At 41.9% G+C, this 25,790-nt stretch overlaps 1 protein-coding gene across 1 annotated transcript; it reads left to right on the forward strand.

Annotated features, from left to right (window-relative positions):
• Window positions 1–25,767, forward strand: pcsk5a (proprotein convertase subtilisin/kexin type 5a). The gene is made up of 37 exons (XM_027281967.1): window positions 1–323; window positions 1,826–1,930; window positions 3,481–3,654; window positions 3,782–3,925; window positions 4,219–4,295; window positions 4,549–4,637; window positions 4,756–4,928; window positions 5,119–5,325; window positions 7,903–8,003; window positions 8,102–8,205; window positions 8,546–8,666; window positions 8,963–9,151; window positions 10,112–10,248; window positions 10,404–10,526; window positions 10,738–10,840; window positions 11,008–11,198; window positions 11,420–11,504; window positions 11,957–12,060; window positions 12,209–12,347; window positions 12,568–12,683; window positions 12,847–12,949; window positions 13,763–13,899; window positions 15,035–15,235; window positions 15,424–15,492; window positions 15,638–15,680; window positions 15,942–16,084; window positions 17,041–17,241; window positions 18,503–18,586; window positions 18,709–18,907; window positions 19,701–19,915; window positions 20,257–20,499; window positions 21,237–21,473; window positions 21,611–21,788; window positions 22,404–22,621; window positions 23,154–23,254; window positions 23,678–23,888; window positions 25,004–25,767. The coding sequence occupies exons 1-37, from the start codon at window positions 174–176 to the stop codon at window positions 25,489–25,491; spliced, it is 5,703 nt and encodes a 1,900-aa protein (XP_027137768.1). The 5' UTR covers window positions 1–173; the 3' UTR covers window positions 25,492–25,767.
• Window positions 25,768–25,790: the final 23 nt, after the last annotated feature.

Raw genomic sequence — 25,790 nt, forward strand, 5'->3', positions numbered from 1 at the left:
TCCGTTTTTAGGAGATCATCTCATGAAACTCGGCTTCTCTGCGACAGTGGATTTCAGTTTTCATCGAAAAACTTTCCGCAATGAGAGACAGTCTTCGCAGGAGAACAGGGTGCAGGGACAACGCATGAAACGCAGTCTCTTAGAATAAAGGAAGCCTCTTTATCGCTGCAGTGATGGTGCGTTTTTACGCGCTATGGATGGGAACTCTCCTCCAGTTTTGTCATGCAACGATTTACACCAACGACTGGGCGATAAAAATAAGTGCTGACCGTGAGTCTGTCAACAGGATAGCAGAGAAATATGGATTTACTAACATGGGACAGGTAGGTGTGATCCAACATACTGTATATAAAAAGGAGAGGACATACTGTGCCAAGCATTTGCAGTCTTGATCTAAATTGTTGTCAAAGTTTTAAAAATTCTTTAGTCATTGTAATGTAGACCTATGGGGAAGCTCAGAGTGTGCAGGCCTTGAAGTCATCAAGCTTCAAGTTAGGCCACATCCCTGTGAAAGATGTGGAACGACAGAAAAACTCATAACAAAGACAACAAATCGAGACAAAATCCACTCTGACAGCATAAAGAAAATTGATGTAGATTTAATGAGAAAAATCAATAGTTTAATAGTGCCCTCATTCAGCCAGTTACCAGCCTGCAACATCCACAGTGTCATATAAGACAGTGTTATTGCAAATATGCAACTAGAATAGTAACATGAATTGTATTATATTTCTGAGATTAAGTGCAATAAATGTCATTGTGTTTACAGCTTTTATAGCTGCAGTAAATGATCATCTCAAAATGTAATAAAGCTAACTGCTAGAGGTATTTGCTAAACTGCCACTAAACTACTGAAAAATGAAGTTAAATTATTGGCTTAATCATATACACTGAAGATTTTCTACTTTTGTGGAGTTTCTTTCATCAGAGGTCAGCCACTGCTCATTACACATCACATTACAAGCCTGTCGGGATGTTCGTGGGTGTGAGAAGGATGCCGAGGTGCCAAAAATATCTCATTTTCTTCTCTCACCTCTTACGCTCATTTCATTTTTCGAACCCAGACCGTGTAATATTAATTATCCAAACAGTTAAACCTTGAAGCACTCCAGCACTTTCTTGCCATTTCAATCGAGCTCGCGAAGAATTTGTCAATACTCATGCGCACTAAAGAAATAAAAACTGGAATCAAATTAAGACCAGACATGTCAAAACACCCACAGAATGATCAAATAAAAACAAAATCAATAAATAATAAAGCAGATAAATAAAACAGAGCGAGCTATAGAGGCCAGGCCGATAAATTCAACACATGTACTCCCTGGGGTTAGATGCTGTAATGAAAGTTGCAGGTCTTGGGTCTGTGTTTCATTGGGTGTTATGAACCACAAAGACCCTTTTGAAACTGAAAAGATATGTTGCTTTATATTACTGAGTTCAGAAGTTAAAGAATTTCACAACGGAGCCATGAGGGAATAAGTTAGGATTTATTCTTGCCAGTCACAGAAATAATCAACCTATGACACTGCTTTCATTAAATTACCGTCGAGCTCTTCATCCTATATACTTCAACAATCTGTTTACGTCATGGCATTGTGGACACAAGCCCACACACACATGAGCAGCAGTGTGTCTGGAGTCTTGTGGCTCAGGTTGCCAGAGGCTGAAAAACTATCACAGGTGTAAGGTAGCCGCCCTAATGAAAGAGAACCAAAGGCAGTTTCATAATTTAACAGCTGTTTAGTACAGTGACAGGGCAGGATGAACCACACACCTTCTGCCTGAAAACAAATTAATTTAGAGGATTTGATGTCTGTTTCACCAGATTGGAGACCTAAGGAGTTATTACAGTTTTCGGCACCACGGAACAGCAAAGCGGTCCACTGTGTCCAACAAAGAGGTGTCTGTTAACGTCGCCAAGGAGACTAAGGTATAGTAATGGGATATGAGGAGAACTGGAAGACTCTGCTGGATTATTAATCAGCTGCATGTGCCCTCCCTACCTGCAACACATAAGCACACACATGTTCATGTACTGACCCTTTCTGCACTCTCATCCCTTCACATGATGAGCGAAGACACACTCACACAACCGTATTTAAGTTTAAGATGCCAAGAGTGGTTAATAAAGAGGAACAGAATTCCGAGTATGACATATCTAATTAAGGATAAGTTTAGTTTGTTCTAATTTTGGTGGTGACCGCCGTCATTTCTGCCAGTTTTGATAGTAATGTACCCACAAGCTAATTTCTGAGATCTGGAAATAATAGCGACATCCTGAAGAAAGAAATCAGAAAATATAAGCCGTCAGATGATTTACAACAGACGAAAGCAAATGGCAAAAATATTACCCAAACATCAATCACACTTTAAGTGTAACTTTCTGTTTGAACTGTGACCAAGGTATCCTACCATAACAGTTTTCTGGTTCAGTTGACCTTTTGCTGAATCCCACTGTGATAAAAAAATAAAACAGCAAACAGGAGAATTCAATAAAAATAACAGTCAGAGCGCACATTTTTAATACTTGTAATGAATACTAGGACTAATGAGTCCATGAACCCTCAGGGGTTAATGATATCAACGGACCTATCAATTGCTTTTGCAATCTTGGGTGATTTCTTGGACCCCAGAGGGTTGTGAAGATGCCGACTTTTTGCTGGGGATATGCAGCTTAAGCCTCCATCTTTTTGTACAATATCATAATAGTATATTTAAGATCCATTAGTCAAGTTTTGTTTTAGGACAAGTCAACTGGAAACATTAAAAATACAGCTAGAGACTTTGTCTCTAACCAACTCATGGAGCTACGGTTGGCTTAATTATCTAGCTGGCTACAGCTAATATTTGCAAACTTTTGCTAAAATCAGATTTTGTCTGGAATCAAGAATCCATAATATTTAATGGTGTATCTGCCACCGTTATCAATGTAAACTGCATATGCCATTATTGCCAGCATTTTGTGTGTGAACACGCTCCAAAAAGGATTATTTAGATTGTATGTGTTGGCATTCTGTCTGCTCAACTGAATGACTCATGCCTGGTCAGACATTGTTGTAGCAATGTCACCACATGTCAGCAATTATTTTGGTTTTGAGCACAATTTTATCATACCTGTTGTAAATGATGCAAAAAAAAAAAAAAAATCTGTCAGATCAGTGTAACAGCTGTTGACATTTCACTCAAAACCACAAATATGGACCTCATGATGACACTAGACTCAAAATCAGTCACTGTATCTGCATTGCCAAAATTTGTGCCAATTTATCTTGCATATTTAGAGATATTTCAATGGATAATTGGAAAACTTTGAGATGTTGGTGGCATTGGCACTTGCTTTGTCATGTTTTGTCAGTAATTTCCTGGCAATAGTCGCTAAAATATTTCAGCATGGACCAAAGTAATGGACTGACCATCTAACTGACAGATCATTTCCATCTCTTCAACATCTGTACATGTACCCTGTGTGTTCTTTTTAAGGTGGAATGGCTTCAACAGCAGGTGGTCCAGAGAAGAGCAAAGAGGAACCCCAGAGCCAGTCATATGTACGCCATTAACACAAAGACCAAACACCTTCCCACTGCTCATCCTCAACCGAGTCGAACGCGGACACTGCACTATAATGACTCAATATGGAACAGCCTGTGGTACATTGTGAGTCAGTTTTTCTTTTTCTTTGCTAAGCTCAAGTCTGAAACACAGACACGTAAGCCTAAAATAGACCCTGATTTATTCTTTACTCCCATGGGCTAAATTGGATGTCCCACTATTTGCTCCACAGCACTGCAGTGATGAGTCCAAAGGCTGTCAGTCTCGTATGAACATTGCGAGTGCCTGGAGGAGAGGGTATACTGGGAAGGGTGTGGTGGTGTCTGTCCTAGATGATGGCATTGAGAGAGAGCATCCGGATCTAAAGCCAAATTATGTAAGTGCCCTGGGATGGGACGCTGTACTCGGGAAGGAGACATTAATCATAAGCAATTTGGCAGAGCTCTTAGTGTAAGAGCGCAGAGCTGAGACAGATATTGCAGGCAAAGCTTTTGGGCCAAAGGTTTGGAAAGGCCAGCCATGAGTATTGGAATGGACATTAAACGTCTGATCCACTTAACTGTCGAGTGGACTGGTGAATAATGCTCTTTGTGATTTGACTGATGAAACAGAGACAGATAGCCGTTGGCATCCTATTATGTGCTGCTACTTACTGTCCATCTGATTCAGGATCCTCTCGCCAGTTATGATGTGAACGGACAAGACCAAGATCCTTCACCAAATTCTTCCAACAATACGTCGAACTAGTGAGTACTTCTTATCTCTCGATTTCCCTTTGCACCTTTTTGTTGCAGTTCCCCTCTCCCCACCATAATTTTAAATTTAATTAATGCATGCTTTTCTTTCCATTTTTCCGTAATTACATGCATATATGGATATGCAAATTCCCCAGTCTAAATTCTGTCTTCTCACTGGTTTGATGTAACGGAAATAGCCCGTCTTCTCCTCATGCATATGCATCTAACCTCATGTTCTGATGTTCTCCTCCTTTCTCCCAAGCCATGGGACTCAGTGCGCAGGGATGGTTGCTGCGGCTGCAAATAACTCTCAGTGCATGGTTGGAGTCTCTTTCCAGGCACGGATAGGCGGTGAGTCCATGCGACGGCATGAAACTAGAATGCTGAAAGGACTTCTGGAGGTCAAAGTTTTGCATATAATCGATTCAAACATTGTCATTCTCACTCTTCTGCCCTGTTCTACCTATAGGCATCCGAATGTTGGATGGAGATGTGACAGACATTGTGGAGGCCCAATCGCTTAGCTTCAGGCCACAGTATATTGATATCTACTTAGCCAGCTGGGGGCCAGAAGATGACGGGGCCACTTTGGAGAGACCTGGACCTCTGACTCGTCTGGCTTTACAGAATGGCGTCAAAACAGTGAGAGAAAAAAATAGCGAGTTTGAGGAAGTGTGACAAAGGAACAAAGGGCTTGTTGTTGTTTACATCTGTGTCCTACCTGTGGCTGTAAATTTATTTATATTTCAAGGGCGTATCAATTTCTCCTTATCGAACTGTAAATATCCTTAATAAATGGATCACCTCTATCTGCTTCCCCAATCAATCCCAGGGCCGCCATGGGAGGGGCTCCGTTTTTGTCTGGGCGTCGGGGAACGGAGGGCGAAGGGGTGACCACTGTTCCTGTGATGGCTACAGCAGCAGTATCTACACTATCTCTGTCAGCAGCAGCACTCAGCGTGGAAGCCAGCCAGGTTACCTGGAGCGATGCTCGTCCACACTTACAGCAGCTTACACTGGTGGGGAGACAGAGCAAATGGTGAGTAGAGGCTGTGAGTAAGATAAGAAGTGTGATTGGACAGTAGAAACAGATATACATAGGCCCCGGGGTGAATATGCTTTTTTGATACAGCGCATAATTTCATTAAATGTCATTCCAGTCTGACTTTTATACTTTTTTTTCATTTCTTAATAATTTACACAGAATTATTTCTTGGAAATAACTACGTAATGTAGCACTAATTATTAGGAAAATACACTGTTCAGCTGGTAAATGTCTAGTTAACCCAGAGAGACTTTTAGTCTGTACACCACAGGTGAGCTGAACGTGTTAAAATGTTAAATTTGTCATCCGACAAGTGCACAATTAAACATTTATGAAGAATGATGTTTCCAAATAATACATAAATAATTCATGAATATTTACTTGAGTTTAAATTGAGCCTTTCCCTCAAGGACATTCATGTTTGTGCTCTGTAATTTGTACCTTGTTCTTTTCAGGAAATTACAGACTCATGAAATACATTGTTAACATAAATAGATTTCAGCCTGCCACGAAATATAAATATTTAAACCTATTGACATCGCAGCTATAACTCCAAATACAAGCCTGTATAAAGCTGAGTTAGGTGTTGTGTTTTTATATTAATTTGGTTGTTTTAAAGCCTCTGAGGGCATGACAGCCACCAGCTCCCAGAGCTTTTATATTTGCAAAGATGTTTCTTTCTTTCTTATTTGATAATACAATTAAATACAAATAACAACAAATCTAAAAAATCACTTTCATAACTTTGGTCAAACTTTAAGGGATTTAACAATCACTGCTGTCTTGCCAGTTGCTTAAAGCCAGAAAATACACATTTAGGAAATGAGGTGGAGGCTGGGGGGGCGGAGGTAGCGTTGGGGGCGAACAAGCGACAACTTCTGCGGTTGAGTGTTATGGTCTTAGACACCTGTCAATCAAAAAAAAAAAAAAAAATGCCCCAGACACACTCCATATGAACTTTCTTTCTGGTAGACTGATAACTGTTAAAGTCACAAGACGCAGGAAGTAGTGTTTAGTTAGATGCTTTGCAGTGTTTTTGGAGCCTGTATAGTCCATTTGCGCTGTGTTATGAGGCACATCAACACTTCCAGCTTGTCTAATTACACCATTGTAAACATCCTGAAAGCCAAACTCAGACTCAGGAGGCCTACAGTAGCATGCCAACATTGAGAATATGGCCAGATGACTTGCTCCTTATAGTTGGAAGAGAATATCCTCCTATGGAATACATAATTACCTGCTTGTGCTTGTTTTCGCCTGAGTGATTGGCAGTAAATTTTGTAGGTAATTATACAGTATGTGATTATGGGGCTTTTGGAAAACATCAATGAAAATGTAACACCTGTGCAATGGATCCACATATTTATTGTTTGTTTTGATCTAAAATGCATCAGGTAACATCTGGTTGTGATTTCTAATTGTAATATATGTGTGGTATGGATTCAGAGGGGCAGAAGCTGGCACTCACTTCGTGTAATTTGCAGGGGTCATGGGTAATCAGAGTTGGGTGTCTCATTAGAGTTAATTGGATGAACATTGAGAGCTGCTCCTCTGGCACACTGAGGGGTTTTTCCTCTTGTGTTTTCTTTCTGCGAAATCTCTTTGTTCGCTCACCTGACAACCTGCCAGCACCGCAATCATTCATACCTGGAAATACTCAGATATCTATTATAGCACTTCCAAAACTCGTTAGCATGATTTATGCCTTTTAAATTAAGATAGCTTTATTGATCGCCCAGAGGGGACATTTTAGTTCTGAAGCAGCACAATGACAGAATAAGTACAGAAAAATGGAATAAATAATTCAAAATGTAGAAACTCAAAATGTAAAATTACAATCAAGAGCAGGACAGTTAGGTTGTCCTAGAACTAATAGTACAATGCCATCTCAAGCAAGCTAAGTTTAATAGTCTAGTAGTTCAAAAAACATTTGTTAGACTGTGAGACTTTAACCAGCCTGTAACTGTGCCAGTTTAATTTGGGCTTTTTTGAAACAGATCAGATGTGTGCAGTCTCCAAGTTTAGCAGGACCGTGGTGTGAAATATAATTCTAAAAAATATAATCGAAAAGAAGGCCAGTGGTATTCTGCCAGATGGCAAAAGGAAATCAATAAAAAAAAGAACAGGAAAATCAAGATTAAGTATTCTGAGAATAAACAAAAAATAAATGAGGATGCTAATGTGTGGTGGAACAAATGGTGCACTAACATCCAGCTGGTTCACTGTAAAATAAGTAGGGGCAGGATGGATCATAGTATAGGTGATTTTGTATTGTGATCAATAAACTGTATATATGATGATATATTAAACTTACTGGAAAGTTAATTGAGAAACTGTTCATGGATAAAATAACCTGAAAAATCTTCATACTTAATCAAATTACTGCAGAAATGCTTTAAATCGATTACTACCATTCATTTCTCACAATAATTTAAGACATATAAAAACAGGTGGCTAGCCAAATGTGTATCTTCTACTGGTCTAAGATCATCCAGCAAAGAAAAGCACAGTTTTGTTTCATAGCAGGTGAAACACTGCAAAAGCTAAAAAAAGATCCGATGTCGTCGACAGGTAACGCTGGGTCCACAGGGGAGCTGTAGCCGGGCTAATTCAGAGACCTCCCTCTCCTCCTCCATAGCTGCGGGTGTCATCGCTCTCACTTTGCAAGCCAAGTAAGCAGCTCTCCCACACATGAAATCTATACATGCAGGCACCGTTAACAGGCATGATTGGTTGGTGATGATTTTCTCTGTTTTGACCTTTTTCTCAGCCCGTTGCTAACCTGGAGGGATGTGCAGCACATTATTGTCCGGACATCAGAAGCTCATCATCTCATTGCTCCTGACTGGCATGTTAATGGAGCTGGATACAAAGGTATCCCCTATGGACCTTTTATTTCAGTATTTGCAAATAGTTTGGAGAAAATGAATAACTGCATGATGTCTTTTGAACACAATCGACCCAAAACTTATAATAAAGAAGATTTACAAAGATAAGCTTGATAAGCATATTTTGGTAAATGTTCTCTCAGCTCTTTCCAGGGAAACTATCAAACAGTGAGCATGAAAACTAATGAGATACTGTGAGGAGAACAGTAATAAAGGCCTACAAAGTCCCAGGAGTGTGAGATGTCTTTTATAAGCTACCGAGCCTTTTATGCCCTGGATAATGTGGTATGTGTGTGTTTGCCTGTGTGTGTGTGTGTGTCTGTCAGTGAGCCACCTGTATGGCTTTGGCCTGCTGGATGCTGAGAGCATGGTGAAGGAGGCTGAGCGCTGGAAACAAGTTCCCTCACAGCATGAGTGTGTGGAGGAGGCTCCCATCCAGCTGAGCAGGTATCACACCAACCGCACTGCATGAGATCTCCACTTTGAGTCAGGGCTTCCCTTGACTCTCCCCACCCTTTCATCACACTTCATCTATTCCTGTCTCAGTTCTCACATGGATTTCTCTCACATCGATTCTCACACGCACTTTAATGGGTGTCATTTTCTTCATGTTCCTTTCCTTGTAACTCTCTCTCGTGCTCCTTGTTTTCTGCCTCCTCTCTCATCATCATCTCTGCCGCTCACCACGTCTCTTTATTCTTTTCCCCCTCTCTCTCTCTCTCTCTCTCTTCGTCTCATGACAGAACTATTCATCCAGGCTCGGCGCTGACGTCTGTGTACGAGAGCTCAGGCTGCTCTGGTGAGCCCCTGCAGCAGGTTGTTTATGTGGAGCATGTCGTCGTCCGTGTTACCATCACTCACAGTCGTCGCGGCGACCTTTCCATTACGCTCACATCACCTTCAGGCACCGTGTCACAGCTGCTAGCTAACAGGTAACTAAGAGCAATGCTCAATCACGGGCAGAATGTGTGGAAACTAAAATATTGCAACCCTGCCCTTGTGGCTTATCACCACATGGTTCCTATGTAGAGAAGCAATCCGAGCACAGCATATGACTCCCCAGTGCTAAATTCTTCAGTTTGGCACCTTGTCCTATTAGGTGGAAAAATGTGGATTTTGGCAAATACTGCTGGTACCTGTGCAAGATCCGAGCTAAATTAAATTTTTTTTTTTGGCAATTTTTCTGCTGCTCCTACAGTGTCAAACTCTGCAGTGCTAGAAACACACCAGAAATCAGCCACAAGAGAGACTCTAGTGTGATTTAAAGGACATCAGTGGGAGTGCATTTGCTCAAGTACTAATTAAAGCTGCTATAATGAATATTTATATATTAACAACGGGTGTAATTACTGTGTATAATGTGAATGAAGCTCACTCATAGCGATGATGAGCCTACACATAATTATCACGTGACTCTGCAGTTCCTCTCAGCTCTGTGGAGCGTTTTAGTGTCTTTCAGCCCGTTGTTTTGGCTTTAGGGCAAGTTTACTGTTTTTACTTTTATAGCACAGCCAGAAGTTGTTTCCAGGGTAAAAAAAAAAAAAAAAACCCAGTAGACTAGATCTTCTCTGCACCAAACAGCAGGCACAGATTCTTCAGGTGGCCATAAACACAACTCCAAATATATGATAATGTTGTTCATATCAAATTAACATGGTGGCAATATGTCAATGTTGTATTCACAGCTTGTTTTACATAATTCTGGAACACTTTGAATTCATTTATTTTTACTTGTAATTGAGTACTTGTACATTGTTGAACTGTTACTACTGTAGTAGCAGTAGTTGTAGTGGTTGTAGCAGATTTAGTACTAGTAGTAGTAATGGTAGCAGCAGATGTAGTAGTAGCAGTAGCAGTAGTAATCATCATGACGATGTGATGTTGTGGTTTAGGCCTCTTGACGATTCCACCGAGGGATTTCAGAACTGGGAATTCATGACAACTCACTGCTGGGGGGAGCAGGCAGCAGGGGAGTGGACTTTGAAGATCCAGGATACTCCGTCTCAGAAGAGAGACAGCACCGAACTAGGTCTGCTCTTTTTTTTCTTTTTGTAACATCTCAGTGTTATGAAACATACATTGAAGTTCAACTAGAACAGTTGCTAAAATACAGTTCAGGCCTCCTGAGACAGACCTCTTATCTTGCTCTCTTTCTTTTTTTTTTTTTTGTCTGTTGCTTCAAAGGGACGCTAAAGGAGTGGTCCCTGCTGATTTATGGCACCGCAGAGCAGCCGTATCCCATGCGACGCAAGCGAGCGCGAGCGGTTGTGATGCCGACGGATAGTGACCCCACCGAGGAATACAGTGGTGAGTCATGTCCTCAGCTGGCATTAAGCTGTCCCATCTTCTAGCTCAGACCACTCACACAGCAGCTTAATGCACTCTAATGCAGATTTACAGTGGATGTCAGTTACTGTAGTCTTTTTTAAAAAATAAGGAACTATATATTAGCAATATGAAAAACTCAACTGTTGTTGCCATGATTGTGCAGTGACCTTGCAAGTATTTGCCCTCACAGGACCCTGCGACCCAGAATGCAGTGACGATGGCTGTGAGGGGCCCAGCCCGCAGCAGTGTGTCACGTGTTTACACTTTTTTCTCAAGTTCAAGAACAACACAAGGTTAGTATGATTATACACAGCATAGAGTACAGTCAGCATATCCAGAATTCATCGTACAGTACCTGTATATGCTGCGATCACATCACGGTGGTGAATATTTCCACTCCCACTCATTTAGAGAGTCACTTCTTGGCCTCTATGTGCTTTGGTCCGTGTCTGTCCAATAGGACGTGCGTATCGGAGTGTCCCAGGGGATTCTGGGGCGACCGCCGGCGTTGTAAGAGGTGCTACTCTTCTTGTGAGAGCTGCACTGGGAGTCGCAGTGACCAATGCACTTCCTGTCAACCCGGTCAGCACCTGACAGAGGGGACCAATACCTGCACAGCCATCTGTGGGGATAACTACTACCTCGACCACGGTTGGATTTTTGGAAATCTGCCTTTATGAATTTTGTGCTTTGTCACATTTTCTTTTCTTTTTTTGTGATTACAGTATACTTAACAGGAAAAGGGGGGGGTACGCTCAAGTAAATGTTTAAGGATTCATTGTTTGCTAATGAAAAGTCAGTTGATGGGAGTAAGATTGATGAATCGCTCTGATGTGTTTTTCATGTGTATTTTTTGATTTCCCCCACCGCAGATGCAAATATGTGCAGAAAGTGTAGCGAAAACTGCTTGAAGTGCACCTCCTACAGCATCTGCACAGAATGCAAAGCAGACACAAGGTGAAGCAAATTCTCTGATGATGCTTGAATTAACTGCTCGGTAAACACTGCTCCTTCTCTCCCAGCCGCTGAGAATACTGATTCTCCCTGTGCCCATACAAACACACACACACATACACACACACACAATTAGAAAAAGCTCTGATATTTGTATTTGCATTCAAAGGAATTCCACGCTCGGCTCAAAAAGAAAAATGGATCCTCATTTCCATTTTGCAGTATCATCACAGGAAAGGACAAAACATCTCTTGTCAAAATTCAGCGTATTGTTAGAAGTTTCCAGAATACAGTGACTCAGTTCACCAAGTACTTGTGGTGGTGTGCTGTGGGTTGGAAAACTGAGTCTGCGGTCGAAAGGCAATGACTCATTTTGACGGTGTCACATGATTGGCTGTGTATGTGTGTGTGTGTGTGTGTGTCACGGTGCCACATGCTCTCTCCGCCCTCTCCAGTCTGCAGGGGAACCGGTGCCAGCAGAGCTGCGCGGTGGGATTCTACCACGACAAGCAGGAAGGCACATGCAGGCGCTGTCATGAGGCCTGCGCTACCTGTGCAGGTGAGAGCACAGGTCACGGGTCAGAGGTCCAGAACTGTATGAGAACCTCATTAAACACGATGATATATAGCTGTGGCTGTTTGCAGTACTCCTCCGCGTCCTTTAGCTATTTAAAAACATGTTTGTTTCTGCCTCATTGCGGCATCAGGTGCAGGTGTTGAAGCGTGCAACCATTGTGCAGAAGGCTACTTGATGGAGGAGTGGAGGTGTGTGCCCTCCTGCAGCGCTGGCTTCTATGCCACAGAGCCAAACCCAGAGATAGCTGACGGGCACAGGATATGTAGGAGGTGAGCTCACTGGTGTGTGTTCAGGTGTGGGTGGTTTGTTTATCTGCTGATGGCAGGCCTTATTCTGGTGGTTGGCTTCTGTGTGCGTGTGCTCGGTTTCACACTGTGTTGTGTGTCTGTATGGGTGGAGTTTTATCTCTCTGCATGTGTTTTTTGTTTTTTGGAGGGGGGGGGGGGGTAGTATATGCATGTGTTCAGTCTCCATGCTCTCCTCCTTCAGGTGTGATGCCAGCTGTCTCACCTGTGTGGGGCCAAGCCGGGGGAACTGCAGCAGCTGTTCCAGCGGTCACAGCCTGCAGGAGGGAGTGTGTGTTGTTAACACCGAGTGCACAGACGGTCAGTCAACCATCATCTATTACGTGTCGGCTCATTCCTGCTGTTTAATGAAACCTTAGCACATTTAGTTCTAACTTCTTATTTGTACCATCCTGTGGTATCTGACACTAAGCCCAGCTCTGGGCCTCAGATGGTTATTCTGTATGTGTTGTGTGTCTCACAGGAGAGTACCAGGACGGTAACGGAAAGTGCCACGCGTGTGATGCAACGTGTCTGAAGTGCACAGGGCCGCAAAGAGAAGATTGCATCAGCTGTGTTTCTTCACGGTGAGTTGGTCTCGACTTTTTAGATTCGGGGTCAGAGGGGAAATGGATACATCCCAGTGTTCCGTGTAGAGTAAAAACATAATGTTTCACAGACATATTAATCAGCTGTGCATGTTATAAAAGCTTTAGTCTGTTCTGATTTTAATCACAATGTGTTAAAAAATTGTTGTGTTAAATTAATTGACTTAATTTATGAGTTGATAAAAAACAAAAACAAATAATTGGCAACTATTATGATGAATGAATTTGTCACTTCTGTAATATTTGTAGCAAAATTTAAAGACAAACAGGACAACAAAACAAGAAGACCTACAACAAACAAGACACATGTAAAGATGTGACCTTTTGCATTAATTAATTCCAAAACTAAGTGACAGATTAATCGATTAGATTGAATACGAATAAGTCATAATATTAACTGTCTGTTGAACAAAAGACAGTTAATATTATGACTTATTCATATTGTGTATGACAGATAGTGTATATAGTGTTAGGGATAGTTTAGGCTTGTAGATTTATATGTGTGTGTGTATGTATATATATATATTTATATGTATGCAGTGCACAATTTTAAAGTAATCAGCATCAGTATCTAAAAATCCCACATTTCCTCTCAGTTTAACCAACCATCCGCACCCCTCCTTCTCCTCTCCTTGTGTCAACACACTCAGCTTCATCTGTGTAACTCTGCCATATGTTACACGCTGGGATGCAAATGAGTTCGGGCTCATTTGCATAGACATAATTCATATCTGTTGATTTTTGTGCCGTCGCAGTTGAAAAAGTTCTTTTTGACGCTATTGTCGGTCGCAGGGCTCTGGATGAGGGCCGCTGTGTGGTGGAATGTGCCAAGGGCAAGTACCAGTCAGGTGGCCGGTGTCACCTGTGTGACCACACCTGTGCCACCTGTGTAGATGCAGGACCTGCCAACTGTACCAGCTGCGACACCGGTGAGGAGTGAACAAATATAGCACGCTGTGTGTTAGCCTGTATATGTACTGTGTGTGTGTGTGTGTGTGTGTGAGATAGAGAGAGAGCAGATAAAATTACAACAGAAGCAGATTTGTTTTCATTTTTAGTTTCAAAGCAATGGTGAACTTTGTAGATTTCATTTAATTAATGAATTAATCATAGTTTCCTGCATACAGTCCCACATATTGTTGATCATTTTTTCTCCATTGCTACTGAGAAACAGGGAATAATAACATTTTCCCTTCATAAAGTCACTGTAATGGTTAAACCGCTCTCCAAATCACTCAATACATGAACATACATACATACATATGGGCAGAGCCTGGTGGTGAGGAGTGCTAAAGGCGCTATCTAGAGGCAGTGTTTGGTTTGTCTTCTCTGGATTACTGTAGAAAACATGAAGTTAGTTAGTCAGTTAAACATGGCGGACTCCGTCTAAGAGGACCCACAGTAGATATGATTTCTAAAGTAACAAAAACATAGAAGTTCTTATTTTCAGACAGTTACAAACAAATGAAAACATAGTAATGCACATTATATTCCATTCCTGCCATGTTAATGGAACAGAGCCACCTAAATGTGACACACTGGACCTTTATTTATTCAAAAGAACAGACATAGTTACCTCCATAAATACAAGTTACAGGACTATATTGACAAATAGTTTATTGAAGCACTGAAAACATGATTTGGAGACTTGTTTTTATCATTCTGTGAGTAGAGAGGAACACTGCCTACCTACCAGATAAGTGGCAACCAATTCATTTTGACTTTTGTCATGAGCATGTTTGGGGTTAAAAACTTTGTTTATGAAATTAATCCAGGATTTCAACATTTCTAACATTAGCAGAGAGCGATATGCACCACTATTCCCACCAGCCCACACCAGGTTTGAAAGTTTTAAAGTTGTATAACATCAGAAGAACTGACTGACATATTATTACCTGAAGTTACTTAACTCTACATTTGGCTCTGGTATGATCCACTATGTTCGCCAGCCAGCGGAAAACTTAGTTTGCTGTTTGTTGCTGGGCAGGTGCCGTACAACTTGTACAAGCCAAGGTTCAGTCAAAGTTCAGCATCACACCTCATGATTTTCTGTTTTTCCTCCAGATAAGTTTGGAATAGAGCGTTACCTGTATAAAGGCCAGTGTCTGGACGCCTGTCCTGAGGCCTTCTACCACACCAAGGACAGGAGCTGCGAACGCTGCTCGGACCACTGTCGGCTCTGCACAAGCCCCACTCACTGCCTCAAGTGTAACTCCTCTTACTACATCTCTGATGGAGTGTGTGCGAAGCTGGAGTGTGAAGAAGGTAAACAAGGTCACTGTGTTATTTATAAGCTGATTTTCTTCTGTCCGTTGTGTTACACAGTGACTGAGTGTCAAAGATGTCCTTGAAAAGTATCGTCTCACACCTGTACACACTTTGCTCTCTCTCACACCTTGTTTTTATGATTGTTTCTCTCCTTCTTCCACGCTCTCCTTTCTTTTTAATCTCAGGGGAGGTGGAGGATCCAGATTACAATGACTGCATGGCTTGTGAGGAGGGCTGCAAGAAGTGTGTCCTGTGTAAGTCATGGCTCAGTAGCAAAAGTGAACGCTATCCACAGTAGACCGAGCTCTCCTCCCAGTGTGTTGCCAGCCATGTTCAAGAGTCTATCCTGGGAGATCCTGTTTAAAAAGAGAGCTGAGATTTTTTGTCTGCTTCCAACAGATAACCCCAGGCATTGCCTGTCCTGCACTGAGGGCTTTTACAAGTAAGGCTGTGTGCCTCACTGTCGCCATGTGTGATCTTGCCTCTCTGCACTCGCTCTGCCTCTCAGTTCACTGCTATGCTAGAATGAAAAGGGCCCTTTTTGCTGTGAGAGTACAGTGGGTTTGTGTGGATATGTGTGTGTGTGTGTGTGTGTGTGTGTGTGTGTGTGTGTGTGTGTGTGTGTGTGTGTGTGTGTGTGTGAGAGAGAGAGAGAGAGAGAGGGAGAGAGTGCAGGTATATAGACTTCTGCTTTTGCTATCAGCTTTCAGGATGGCTGCTACAAAAACTGCCCTGCAAAGACGTACGCCATGGAAGAGGAGATGAGGTGCATTCCATGTGATGACAACTGTGTGAGCTGTGATGAACATGAGTGCTACTGGTGTGAGACCGACCTCTTCTTATCAGGTGAAACTGCCCCGCCCGGTCAAAACATGAAGGCATGAAGCATTATCATTGGTGGAGGAAGTATTCACACCTTTTACTGAAGTAAAAGTATCAATAGTGCAATTTTAAAAATACTACTAATTACAGTATGAAAGTATTTTTAATGATTTATACTCATAGATGGAGCTCATTTTAATAACTGATAGATTAATCTAAAATTTTAAAATGATTACCTGTTTTGTTATGTAATTATAACAATTATACAGTTGAAGAAAATGTAAATACTCAAGTAAAGTACAGTACAATCAACTCCAGTATATATTTATGTATAGTACTTGAGTAAATGTAGTAAATGTAATAGATTATTTTGTTTTAGCCTATGAGCAGTATTTAAATGTTGAAGATGGATGAGCTAATTTTATCTACGTCCTATACTGCTTTATGTTGGATCACTTCTATGATGATGCATCATACTTTACGAGATGACACCAACAGATTTATTAAAGGTATTAAAAGCTGACAGGCAGAGGGCTGCTCTATAAGACATGGCTTAAAGTTAAAAAGTTAAAACACAGGAGCCACTCTAAGTATATTGTACTTTAATAAAGCATATTACCAAACACGTTTGCAATTAATGAAATGGCCAAATAATAATCTTGCAAATGATGTAATGGAGTACAGTATTTCTCTCTGAAATGTTGCTGGGTAGAAAAGGACTGCAGCATAATATGCCACAGATTTAGCATTGCACTTAGTTAAAAAAAAAAAAAGGGATCAAAATCAATGCAGCAGAACCACAGATATCATCTGTTTTTTTCAGTTCCCAAGACCCGTAAATAGACTTTGATGTGTAAAATCTGTGTAAAATCCCCCTTAAAGTAAAGTACAAGTACTTACTTTTGTGAACTTACCCAGCTAAGTGGGTTACATACAATATTGATCTCAGAAAACAAAGAAACTTCTCTTATTTTTCCCAGAGGGGAGTTGTGTTTCAGTGTGTCCTGAAGGTTTCTATGGCGACGAAGACACCAATGACTGTGAAGAGTGTCACACAGACTGTGTGACATGTAGCGGCCCAGAAGCCGACGAGTGTCTGACGTGCGAGGAGGGGAAGACGCTAGAAAACGAAGAGTGTGTGTCTGACCACGAGGTCTGTCCCATTAAGACCTATCGCAGCGGTGAGACTAATACTTGTGTATTCCACTAATCTGCCCATAAAAAATCAGGGATTTGGGCACTTTCACAAGAGCAGAAAAGAGATCTTGGAAGGTAATTGGTGTGTGTGCCGCTGTCCCTGAACCCTGTACCAACTTAAGTACTGAAAACAAGCAGAACTATTGAACTAACTTTGAAAGAATTGATTGTATATACTGAACATTTAGTACCCCCCCAATAATTAGTTGGACAGACCTTAAAACAACATACGGTAATTAGCGTGAAGCTGGAAATCTTCATTATAGGAACTAAAATAACTCAAGAGTAAAGTACATAGGTTAATACAAAGGTTTTACATGAACACACAAGTAAAGTTATTTTTAAACTTTGAATCTCAGCAACTATAAAAGTTTAGATTAAGGCCTTCAGCCTAAGGATTTCATTTCATTTCTAGATGTGTAACAGAAAATTATGAAGAGTCAGTTTAACTTTTATTAGCTAAAATAATAATCTGCTAGCTCTAGTCACATGCAGACATGATAGTGTTATTGCTTCTCATTTACACAATAGCAAATATGCACATTTGCTAAAAATCAAAAGCCAAACTATTAATTTACAGTGTATTAGAGACAGGTTCAACATCCAAGTCCAGACTATATACATCTTGAACATTTTCAATCAGGAATTCACAAAATTCATCATGTGAAGGAAGTTGAAAATACAAACTCACTGGATGGAAGGCAACCCTTAGCTACTGACAAAGTGGGAAAGTAGTGTAAAGTAACTCATGTCTGGACGATAAATAAGAAGCAGTTTAGCACAAAGACTGAAAACAAGAGAAAGCTAGTCGGTTCTGTCCAAAGTTAAAGGTTCCCAGGACAGACTCAAAGGAATAGTTACAGCACATACAGTATAAATGCTGTTAAACCCCAACTTGACATTTTTTACATTCCTGTGAGTACAATAAGTGAGTAAGAAATCATTTCTATAGCAGCTTCCTAGTCACATTAAAAGACATAAAATCAGGCCACTCCAGTCTTTTCATCTTGACAGCTCAGTGTATTTTCCCAAAATGTCAAACTATAGACTACATGAATTATTACTGGAAGTATTGGTGCAATACATCAACCACAGAAAAAAAGTTTTTTTTTTCGTGCCTGGCATCATCCGACTGAAATCTTTGCGTTCCATCGGTTAGCCTGATATCTACTATGATGGCTCTTGGTTTCCCTGTAATGAGAACCAACTCTATCATGTTCACTCTTTTGTTTATTTAACCTCCAGATGATGGAGGCTGTTACGACTGCCACCCATCTTGTGAGTCCTGTTCTGGAGAAGAGAAGAACGAGTGTACAACATGTGCGAAAGGTCCGTCTGTCACTCACGTCGAATAGGTGTTTGTATTTCGAAGGCCTGCAACATCAGTTTCATATTATTGCATATCTAGCTCTTTGGCAGTGATGATGTTTACTCTTTTCTTCGTCCTCCAGGGCGCTTTCTGACCACACAGCGAACATGTGTGTCAAAGTGTCCGGGAGGTTTCTTTGCCAGTCGGCTGAGCGGCGTGTGCGAGGCCTGCCCTGCAGGTTGTTTACAGTGTGTGGACGCTCAGCACTGCACCCGCTGTCAGAGCACTCGTAAAGCTCCGTTATTCCTGCAGGACGGACAGTGTGTCCAACAGTGTGTCAGGTGAGGGGCGTACATCATGTTTAATTTGACTCAAATTTGAATATTTAACATGCTTTTCACATACTGGAACATGGGTGTACTCCATCTCGACCTGGATTATTCTCAGTTTGGAAATGCGGTGAAAACTTAACCCTGCTGGCAAAATCATGTTGAGGCACGATCTTTGAAGAGCCAAAAATAAAATGCCGGGAGATGCATTTGCTGGCCATGATTTTGACGTTTCCTACGTGATGTTTATGTGCCATTAAATCATGACATCCTTGAGGTTATAAGAATATGTCGTCCTTGCTGAAGAGGTCCTTGAAGCTCCATTAGCACAGAGATTACCATTTTAACTTTTTCGGCCATGAGGGCTTTTATATTTATTTTTTATTTACTACCAACTATTAAGCATGTTTTTAAAGCAACACTTAAGTACTACATGATTGTCTGGATTCATTTTCAGCCATCCACGCTCGACTGAAGCAGGGAGTGGAGCAAAATGTCAGCCCTCTTGTTTACCAGCACAGCAGCATACACATTTATGACAGCACATTAAGTAAAAATAAAAAAATAAATGCATATTACAAGCAAAACTACTCAATTAATTAGGACTTAATACATCAGCATTGTTTATACCTGCCATGGTCTTAAGTAGGAATTCAAATCTGCATCTATTTTATGTCCGTTATGGAGCTTGGTTCATCTGATGTGATTTCAGCATAATCTAGACGTTAAAGCAGGCATGTGTACATAAGCCGAGTGTGCATCTTTGTCTCTGAGTGTCTGCTGATCTCTGTCTGGCTTCTCACAGGGGTTATGCTGCAGGCCAGGTGTGTCGTAGATGTGCGGCGGGCTGTGCGTCCTGTATGAGGAATGCCACCCACTGCCTCAGCTGTGAAGAACCTCTCCTCTTACACAAGCACCAGTGTGTGGAGGAGTGTCCTCCACAGCACACAGTCCGGGACGGGGAGTGCCAACACTGCCCCTCAGCCTGTCAAGAGTGCAACCCACTTGGGCAGTGCACAGGTACTGAATCACAACGCAAACAAAGAACAAATTTAGCTGCTGGAGCTCATTCAGTCTAATCCACTATGTGCTTTTACATCTCTCTAGTCCTCTTCGGATTGTGTTATCATTACCTGCAAGTGGGCTGTTTGTCATGTTCGCCACATGGCTCTAGGGTTGTTGTTTTTATTCCAACTGCTGTGTACAAATGAGTGTGCTTGTCATAATGCACAACATGACTCACCTGTCCCAAGTCTATTTTTTTTTCATTCATGTCTATCTTGCATTCCTCTCCAAGACTTTAGGGCAGTATAGTTGTACTAAATCGTTCTTCCATTCAGTGTTAGCTGTTCTTTGTGCAGGCTGTGAGGAGTATCACGTTCTTCACGAGGGCCAGTGCGTGCCAGACTGTCCCGAGAGTTTTTTTGAAGACAATGAGCTAAGGGAGTGTTTGCGTTGCCACCCTGACTGCGCTTTGTGTGACGGCCCGAACAACAACGACTGTGATGTCTGTGTGGACCCCGAAGCGACTCTGCACAATGGGGCATGTCTGCCAGCCTGTCCCTCCCACACATATAGAGACGCTATAACGGGAGAATGTCAAGGTACAGTAGAAAACATAAACAGGCATCTGAGGGGTAATCTAAGAGCTCTTCTCATCCATTTAATTTGTCAGTGTTATTTTTTATTACAAATACAGAGCTTCCTTCTGGGTATGACACAAGTCAGAGATGCTCTGTTTCTCCGAAAAACTTTCTTTTCTCCTCACTGATGCAACATTTTCTGTGCTTCGTGCATTTTCTCAATTATATTCTCCACTATGCCGGAGTGCGTTTTCTGACTTTGGCTCTGACTAAAATAGCAACGCTTTTCAGACGGTTAACAGGCAGCTGTCAAACCTTAAAAAAAAAAAACAGAACAGTGATGCCAAAGACAGTTCCCTAGAGAAAGACACACCACTCAACTGGTTTTGTTACTCAAAAAACACAAAGGATGGTTTGTTTCTCCCAGGAAAATGTAGGCGATGCCCACTTTTGTCGCTACATCCAGTAGCTGCCAGCAGTAAGACATTTAAAAGGAAGTAAATTGCTGTACTGCAAAATGGGCAGGGGGTGAATGTTGATGTTCATTTTAATGTGAACTGAACACAGGCTGTAGAAAATGTTTCCAAAGATCACAATTTGAGGAACTACCAGGTGAGGTGTATTAATACAGAAAACAATCAAGTTAATTAAAAATGTAATACAGATAACATACCTACGTATTAAATATTAGATATTGACACATGTGCTTCACTGTAGGTATGATTCTTTCCTTTGATTCAGTTCCTTTGTATTTCTAGACTGTGATCCTTCTTGCCTGACCTGCTACGGGGCCCACGCTGGCTCCTGCACCAGCTGCAGAGAGGATCACAGGCTAGAGGGCCACGGCCATTGTGTGTCATCAGCCAACAAGTGCTCAACTCGCCAGTACGCCGACCAGGACGGGGAATGCCATCCGTGTCACAAATACTGCCACAGGTGTTCAGGTCCAGGCAAATCTCACTGCCTGAGCTGCAACCAGAGACATCTCCTGCTCAGTGAGTCGAGTTTGGCTCGTGAATTCTCCGAAGTCTCCATGTCCCAGAAAGCTCTTCAGGCGTCTGTGACTTGTTTGCGTAGCTGCCTGATCATCACGTGTGTGTGTGTGTGTGTGTCTATGTGTGTGTTGATACAGATGGCACCTGCGTCGATGAATGCCCCACAGGCTACTATGAGGATGAGTCGGGGCAGAAATGTGAACCGTGCCACCCATCCTGTCAGTCCTGCGTTGGAAAGCACAGCCACGAGTGTCTCGCCTGTAAAACTCACCTATTTCGAGAGGGCAAAGAGTGTGTGGAGACCTGCCAGCACAGGTAGTTTAACCTGCTCGCCGTCCAGCTGTGCCGCTCATCCATCACATTAAGTGCGGTCACACAGTGTCGTCATTAATAAAAGATCTGCCTTGTCACATAATGTCATTGTGGACACGAAACCGTCACATGTCTTTAGTTAGCTGGACACGGGTGCAGGTTGGAGATAGAAGCTAATTTAGCCTGAGATTTAAATAGCCATTCATGTGGCCTGTAAAATGCTAATTAGACTTGATTTTGTTTGAGGTGCGGTGATTGAGAGCGTTAAATTAATGTGCCGTTAAATTGATGCGCAGTTAAACACTCAGGAGAAAACACAAAAGGCTATTTATTCCCGTGACGTGCCGTCCTACACACTTTGCAACGCAGCATATAGCAAAAAAAGAAAATATCACTTTGACTTTATCATGCAGAACCTGTGTCTGTTTGAAGTGTTTTATTATGACTGCATTCCCTCTGATGGTGTCTTGCTCTGTCGTGTCTGAGTAGTTACGGTTGTTTATAGCTGTATGTGACTGAGTGGCTGCGGAAAGGAATTTCCTTTGAGGACAAACAAAACTCTAATCTAATTTAATTGAATCTAATCTATCATAACTTTCTCACCGTCTTTTCCGATAGTCACTATGGAAACACGGACTCGAGGACGTGCGAGAAGTGTGACCCGAGTTGCGGTGAGTGTAACGGGGGCGGGGAGGACGGCTGCCTGAGCTGCGCTCTGGGTCTAATCTACTTGAGGAAAGAAGGCCGTTGCCTCCCCTCGTGCCCTCAGGGATACTACCACGACGCGGCGCACAGGACCTGCGAGCCCTGCCACGCCACCTGCAGAGCATGCTCAGGTACTCTGCGGTAACTTAACGTCATGCAGATAAGCACACACGCAGATCGCATGTAAGTGTTAAGTTATTGATGCTGCGGTTCTTTCCACGGACTGCAGATGTGAAAGCTGCTCAGACATGTGTAATGAGACAGTCAGAAGAGGTTCATGCATACTGTAAATCCTACAGGGACATTAATTTAAATGATCTTAGATGAGAATGTGAACAATTTACCTAATCTGATGTTAAAGAATAAGGGTAGTGATATTCTGTATTTTTATTATCAACATATAATGTTCACCGTCTCAGTGCTTTTTGATTTCCCCAGGCTGCGTGTGACTCTCAGCCCTAAGCTCATTGATTCCTACTGAAGAAACACATCTTTAAAAACTAGTTATTATTTTTTCCAGTGTCAGAATTTTCATGAAATAACTGGGAATTTGAGATGTCAGCAGCATCGATTCATAGTTGGGTTTGACATTTTCACAGGATTTGTTCACAATAAAGATAAATAACAGAATATCACCAGACTTTTGTTGTCTTGTATCTGCAGGAAAAGACTTCAAGTCATGTGACTCCTGCTACCCCGGATACCGTTTCTTAGGTGGTGTGTGTGAGTCCTTGTGTGACATAGCCCAGTATCCTCTAATCAAGGTAACTACACTTTAATTTTAAGTTTTAATTTCACAAATATTAACTTTTTATTATATATATTAAAAAAAATCCTTACCCTGGCCTTGCTTTGCCAAAATAATTACTACTAATGTTTTGGCCCTGGGTCTCATATAATGTTATTCAGACTGACTTATTACTGCACCAGGAGAAATCTCAAACAGCAGAGTGAAAATTATTACTGTGTCACACTGTTTCAAAATAAATCTCTTGGCTCATGCTGTGAGGCGACTCACTGAAGCTGTCTGGCAGGTAGATGCATATTAATTGATTAAGCTGAAAGGCAGTGCCTCGGCTATGTTAGAAATGAAAATTTTTGTATATCTTTAGAAGCAAATAATCAATGGTTGTGATGTAAAATTCATGCTGTGTGTGTGTGTGTGTGTCTCCCCTGCCCCTCATCAGGGTTCAGGCCACACTTGTGAAGAATGCGACAGCTCCTGTCTGGAGTGTCGGGGTCCTGGTCCATCCAACTGCACCGTGTGTCCTACTCATGCCATCTTAGAAGCTGGAGGGCGCTGTCTGCTTTGTTGCCGCTATGAGGAGGAGGAGGAGGAGGACGGCGACGACGCCTCAACACAGCAACAGGATTGTTGTAACTGCACTGAGACTCGAGGTAGGCTGTAGGATGGCTCATGGCTGTCAGGCCGATACTAGTATTCAGATTACTTAATCATCTTTGCTGGTTGTACAGAGAAATTACTTCTCTGCGTTCTTTGTACTCTTATAGTGTTGATTATTTTTAGGATTTTTTTAGATCATAACAGTGAAACCATCACAATGTTTCAAGAATCCAAGATGGTAATAAGGGTAGGATACCAAAAAACTTCAACATTTTTCATCTGAGCCATTTAATCCAGCAAGAACACATTCAGTTTTCAAAGTTATACTGGTTTCGGTTTTCAGTTTATGATAAGATTCCTTTCTTCTCCATGCTTCTCTGACTGGTTTGAAGTGGGAAGGACTTGGTGGTTGAAGTGGTTAGACAATGATGTAAACATGTCTTTGTGTGCACCAATCAGAATTTGGCAACAAAATGCGTAAACAGTGATTGGACAGACTTCTGACCCACACATTCCTGACAAACGAGATTAAATTTGAAGTGTTTAAAACTCTAAATAAAAGCTTGATTTGTATTTTAAAACTTTAAATATTTGGTCATTTTGCCACGAGTATTTAATGTTTTAGATAATCACTTTCAGGGGCTTTAAAGTCAAGTTTAGTTTCCTAAACAGAGACCTGGATCTTTACTACATCTTTACTGCAATGAGCAGCGTACTTATCTTTTATTGGTCCAGTGGTGTTTTTAGGAGAATGATAATGATTGTAATGAATAATATAGATTACTTTTAAAGAAGTGAGTCTTTTGCTGCGTAGTCCTTGCCTGGCATATATCCCCAAAAACAGCCAGCAATACGACAGTCTGCATATAGCCTGCGAGGAAACTTGGGGGGGGGCTCAGCAGTCATTTGCTGCTGCTTGTTAATCTTATCAGTGTGAGTTCAAGGTAAGAACTGAAGGTGTCAATATTTGTCAGCTTATTCTTTAGACAAAACAATGTAGTGACTAAATCAACCTAAAAGCTGGGGGGAGGCGAAATATTGAATTTTGAAAAGCAATTGTATGACCAATCAGCATTCAACTAATCAATTAATCGACTAGAAACACACTTTAATATTGTATTTAGACAGCACAGTAACTAGTAACCTTCTGTCTCTGTTGGATTTCCAGGAGAGTGCGTCCTCAGCACCAACTTGGCATTCAGAAATGAGGCGGAAGAGGAGTATGAAGGGAACCTGGTAGTCTTCATCATTGCCTCCATCCTGTTGGTGGTGGCTCTGGTGGTTGTCGTCTTCCTCATCAGACGCTCCCGCTCCAAGAGCACGCCCCCGGACATTGCTCCCCGTGGCTACGAGAAACTCGGCTCCGGAGGATACGGAGGCGGCGGCGGCGGCAGACACGGCGGCTACAGCTCCTCCTCTGCCTCCCACAGCGGGCGCGCCAGCTCCTCCGGCGGTCGGTTCCAGGAGAGTCAGCTGGTTGACATTGGTGAACGTCGCTTGGGGAGTAAGGATGATGACGACGACGATGATGAAGACGAGGACATTGTTTACATGGGCCAGGATGGCACCGTATACAGGAAGTTCAGGTACGGTCAGCTGGGAGACGACAACGAGGATGAGCTGGAGTACGATGACGAGAGCTACACGTTCCGGTGAAGCATTGAAGAAAGAGTTCTTCTTGTCTTTCTCGCTCTTCTTCCTCCCTCTGTGCTGTTTATCTCTGCCCTGAGGGACAGACCCATTTATCCTCCACTGAATATGAGTTGAACCAAATGAGACATGAGAAGCTATTTATAATGAGCTGCATTTTACAATCGCAATCCATTCACAAAAGGAAATGTGCTGCAGAAACATTCCATGTTGTTTAATGTTCTGTTGGACTTTTTACATAATTAAGCTTGATTTCTAGTTTGTTTGGAGTATGAAGACTTCCCTGCATATATAACATAACATAA

The sequence above is a fragment of the Larimichthys crocea genome, chromosome IX, assembly GCF_000972845.2.
Source record: "Larimichthys crocea isolate SSNF chromosome IX, L_crocea_2.0, whole genome shotgun sequence".
In the NCBI taxonomy this organism is placed as follows: Eukaryota; Metazoa; Chordata; class Actinopteri; family Sciaenidae; genus Larimichthys; species Larimichthys crocea.

Bases quoted from the DNA above. Each gene is read 5' to 3' on its own strand.
- pcsk5a (XM_027281967.1), top strand. From the start codon at position 174: ATGGTGCGTTTTTACGCGCTATGGATGGGAACTCTCCTCCAGTTTTGT. The intron at 3,655-3,781 runs GTGAGTCAGTTT...TTTGCTCCACAG, and splicing joins GGAACAGCCTGTGGTACATT to CACTGCAGTGATGAGTCCAA. The intron at 13,900-15,034 runs GTGAGGAGTGAA...TTTTTCCTCCAG, and splicing joins CTGTACCAGCTGCGACACCG to ATAAGTTTGGAATAGAGCGT.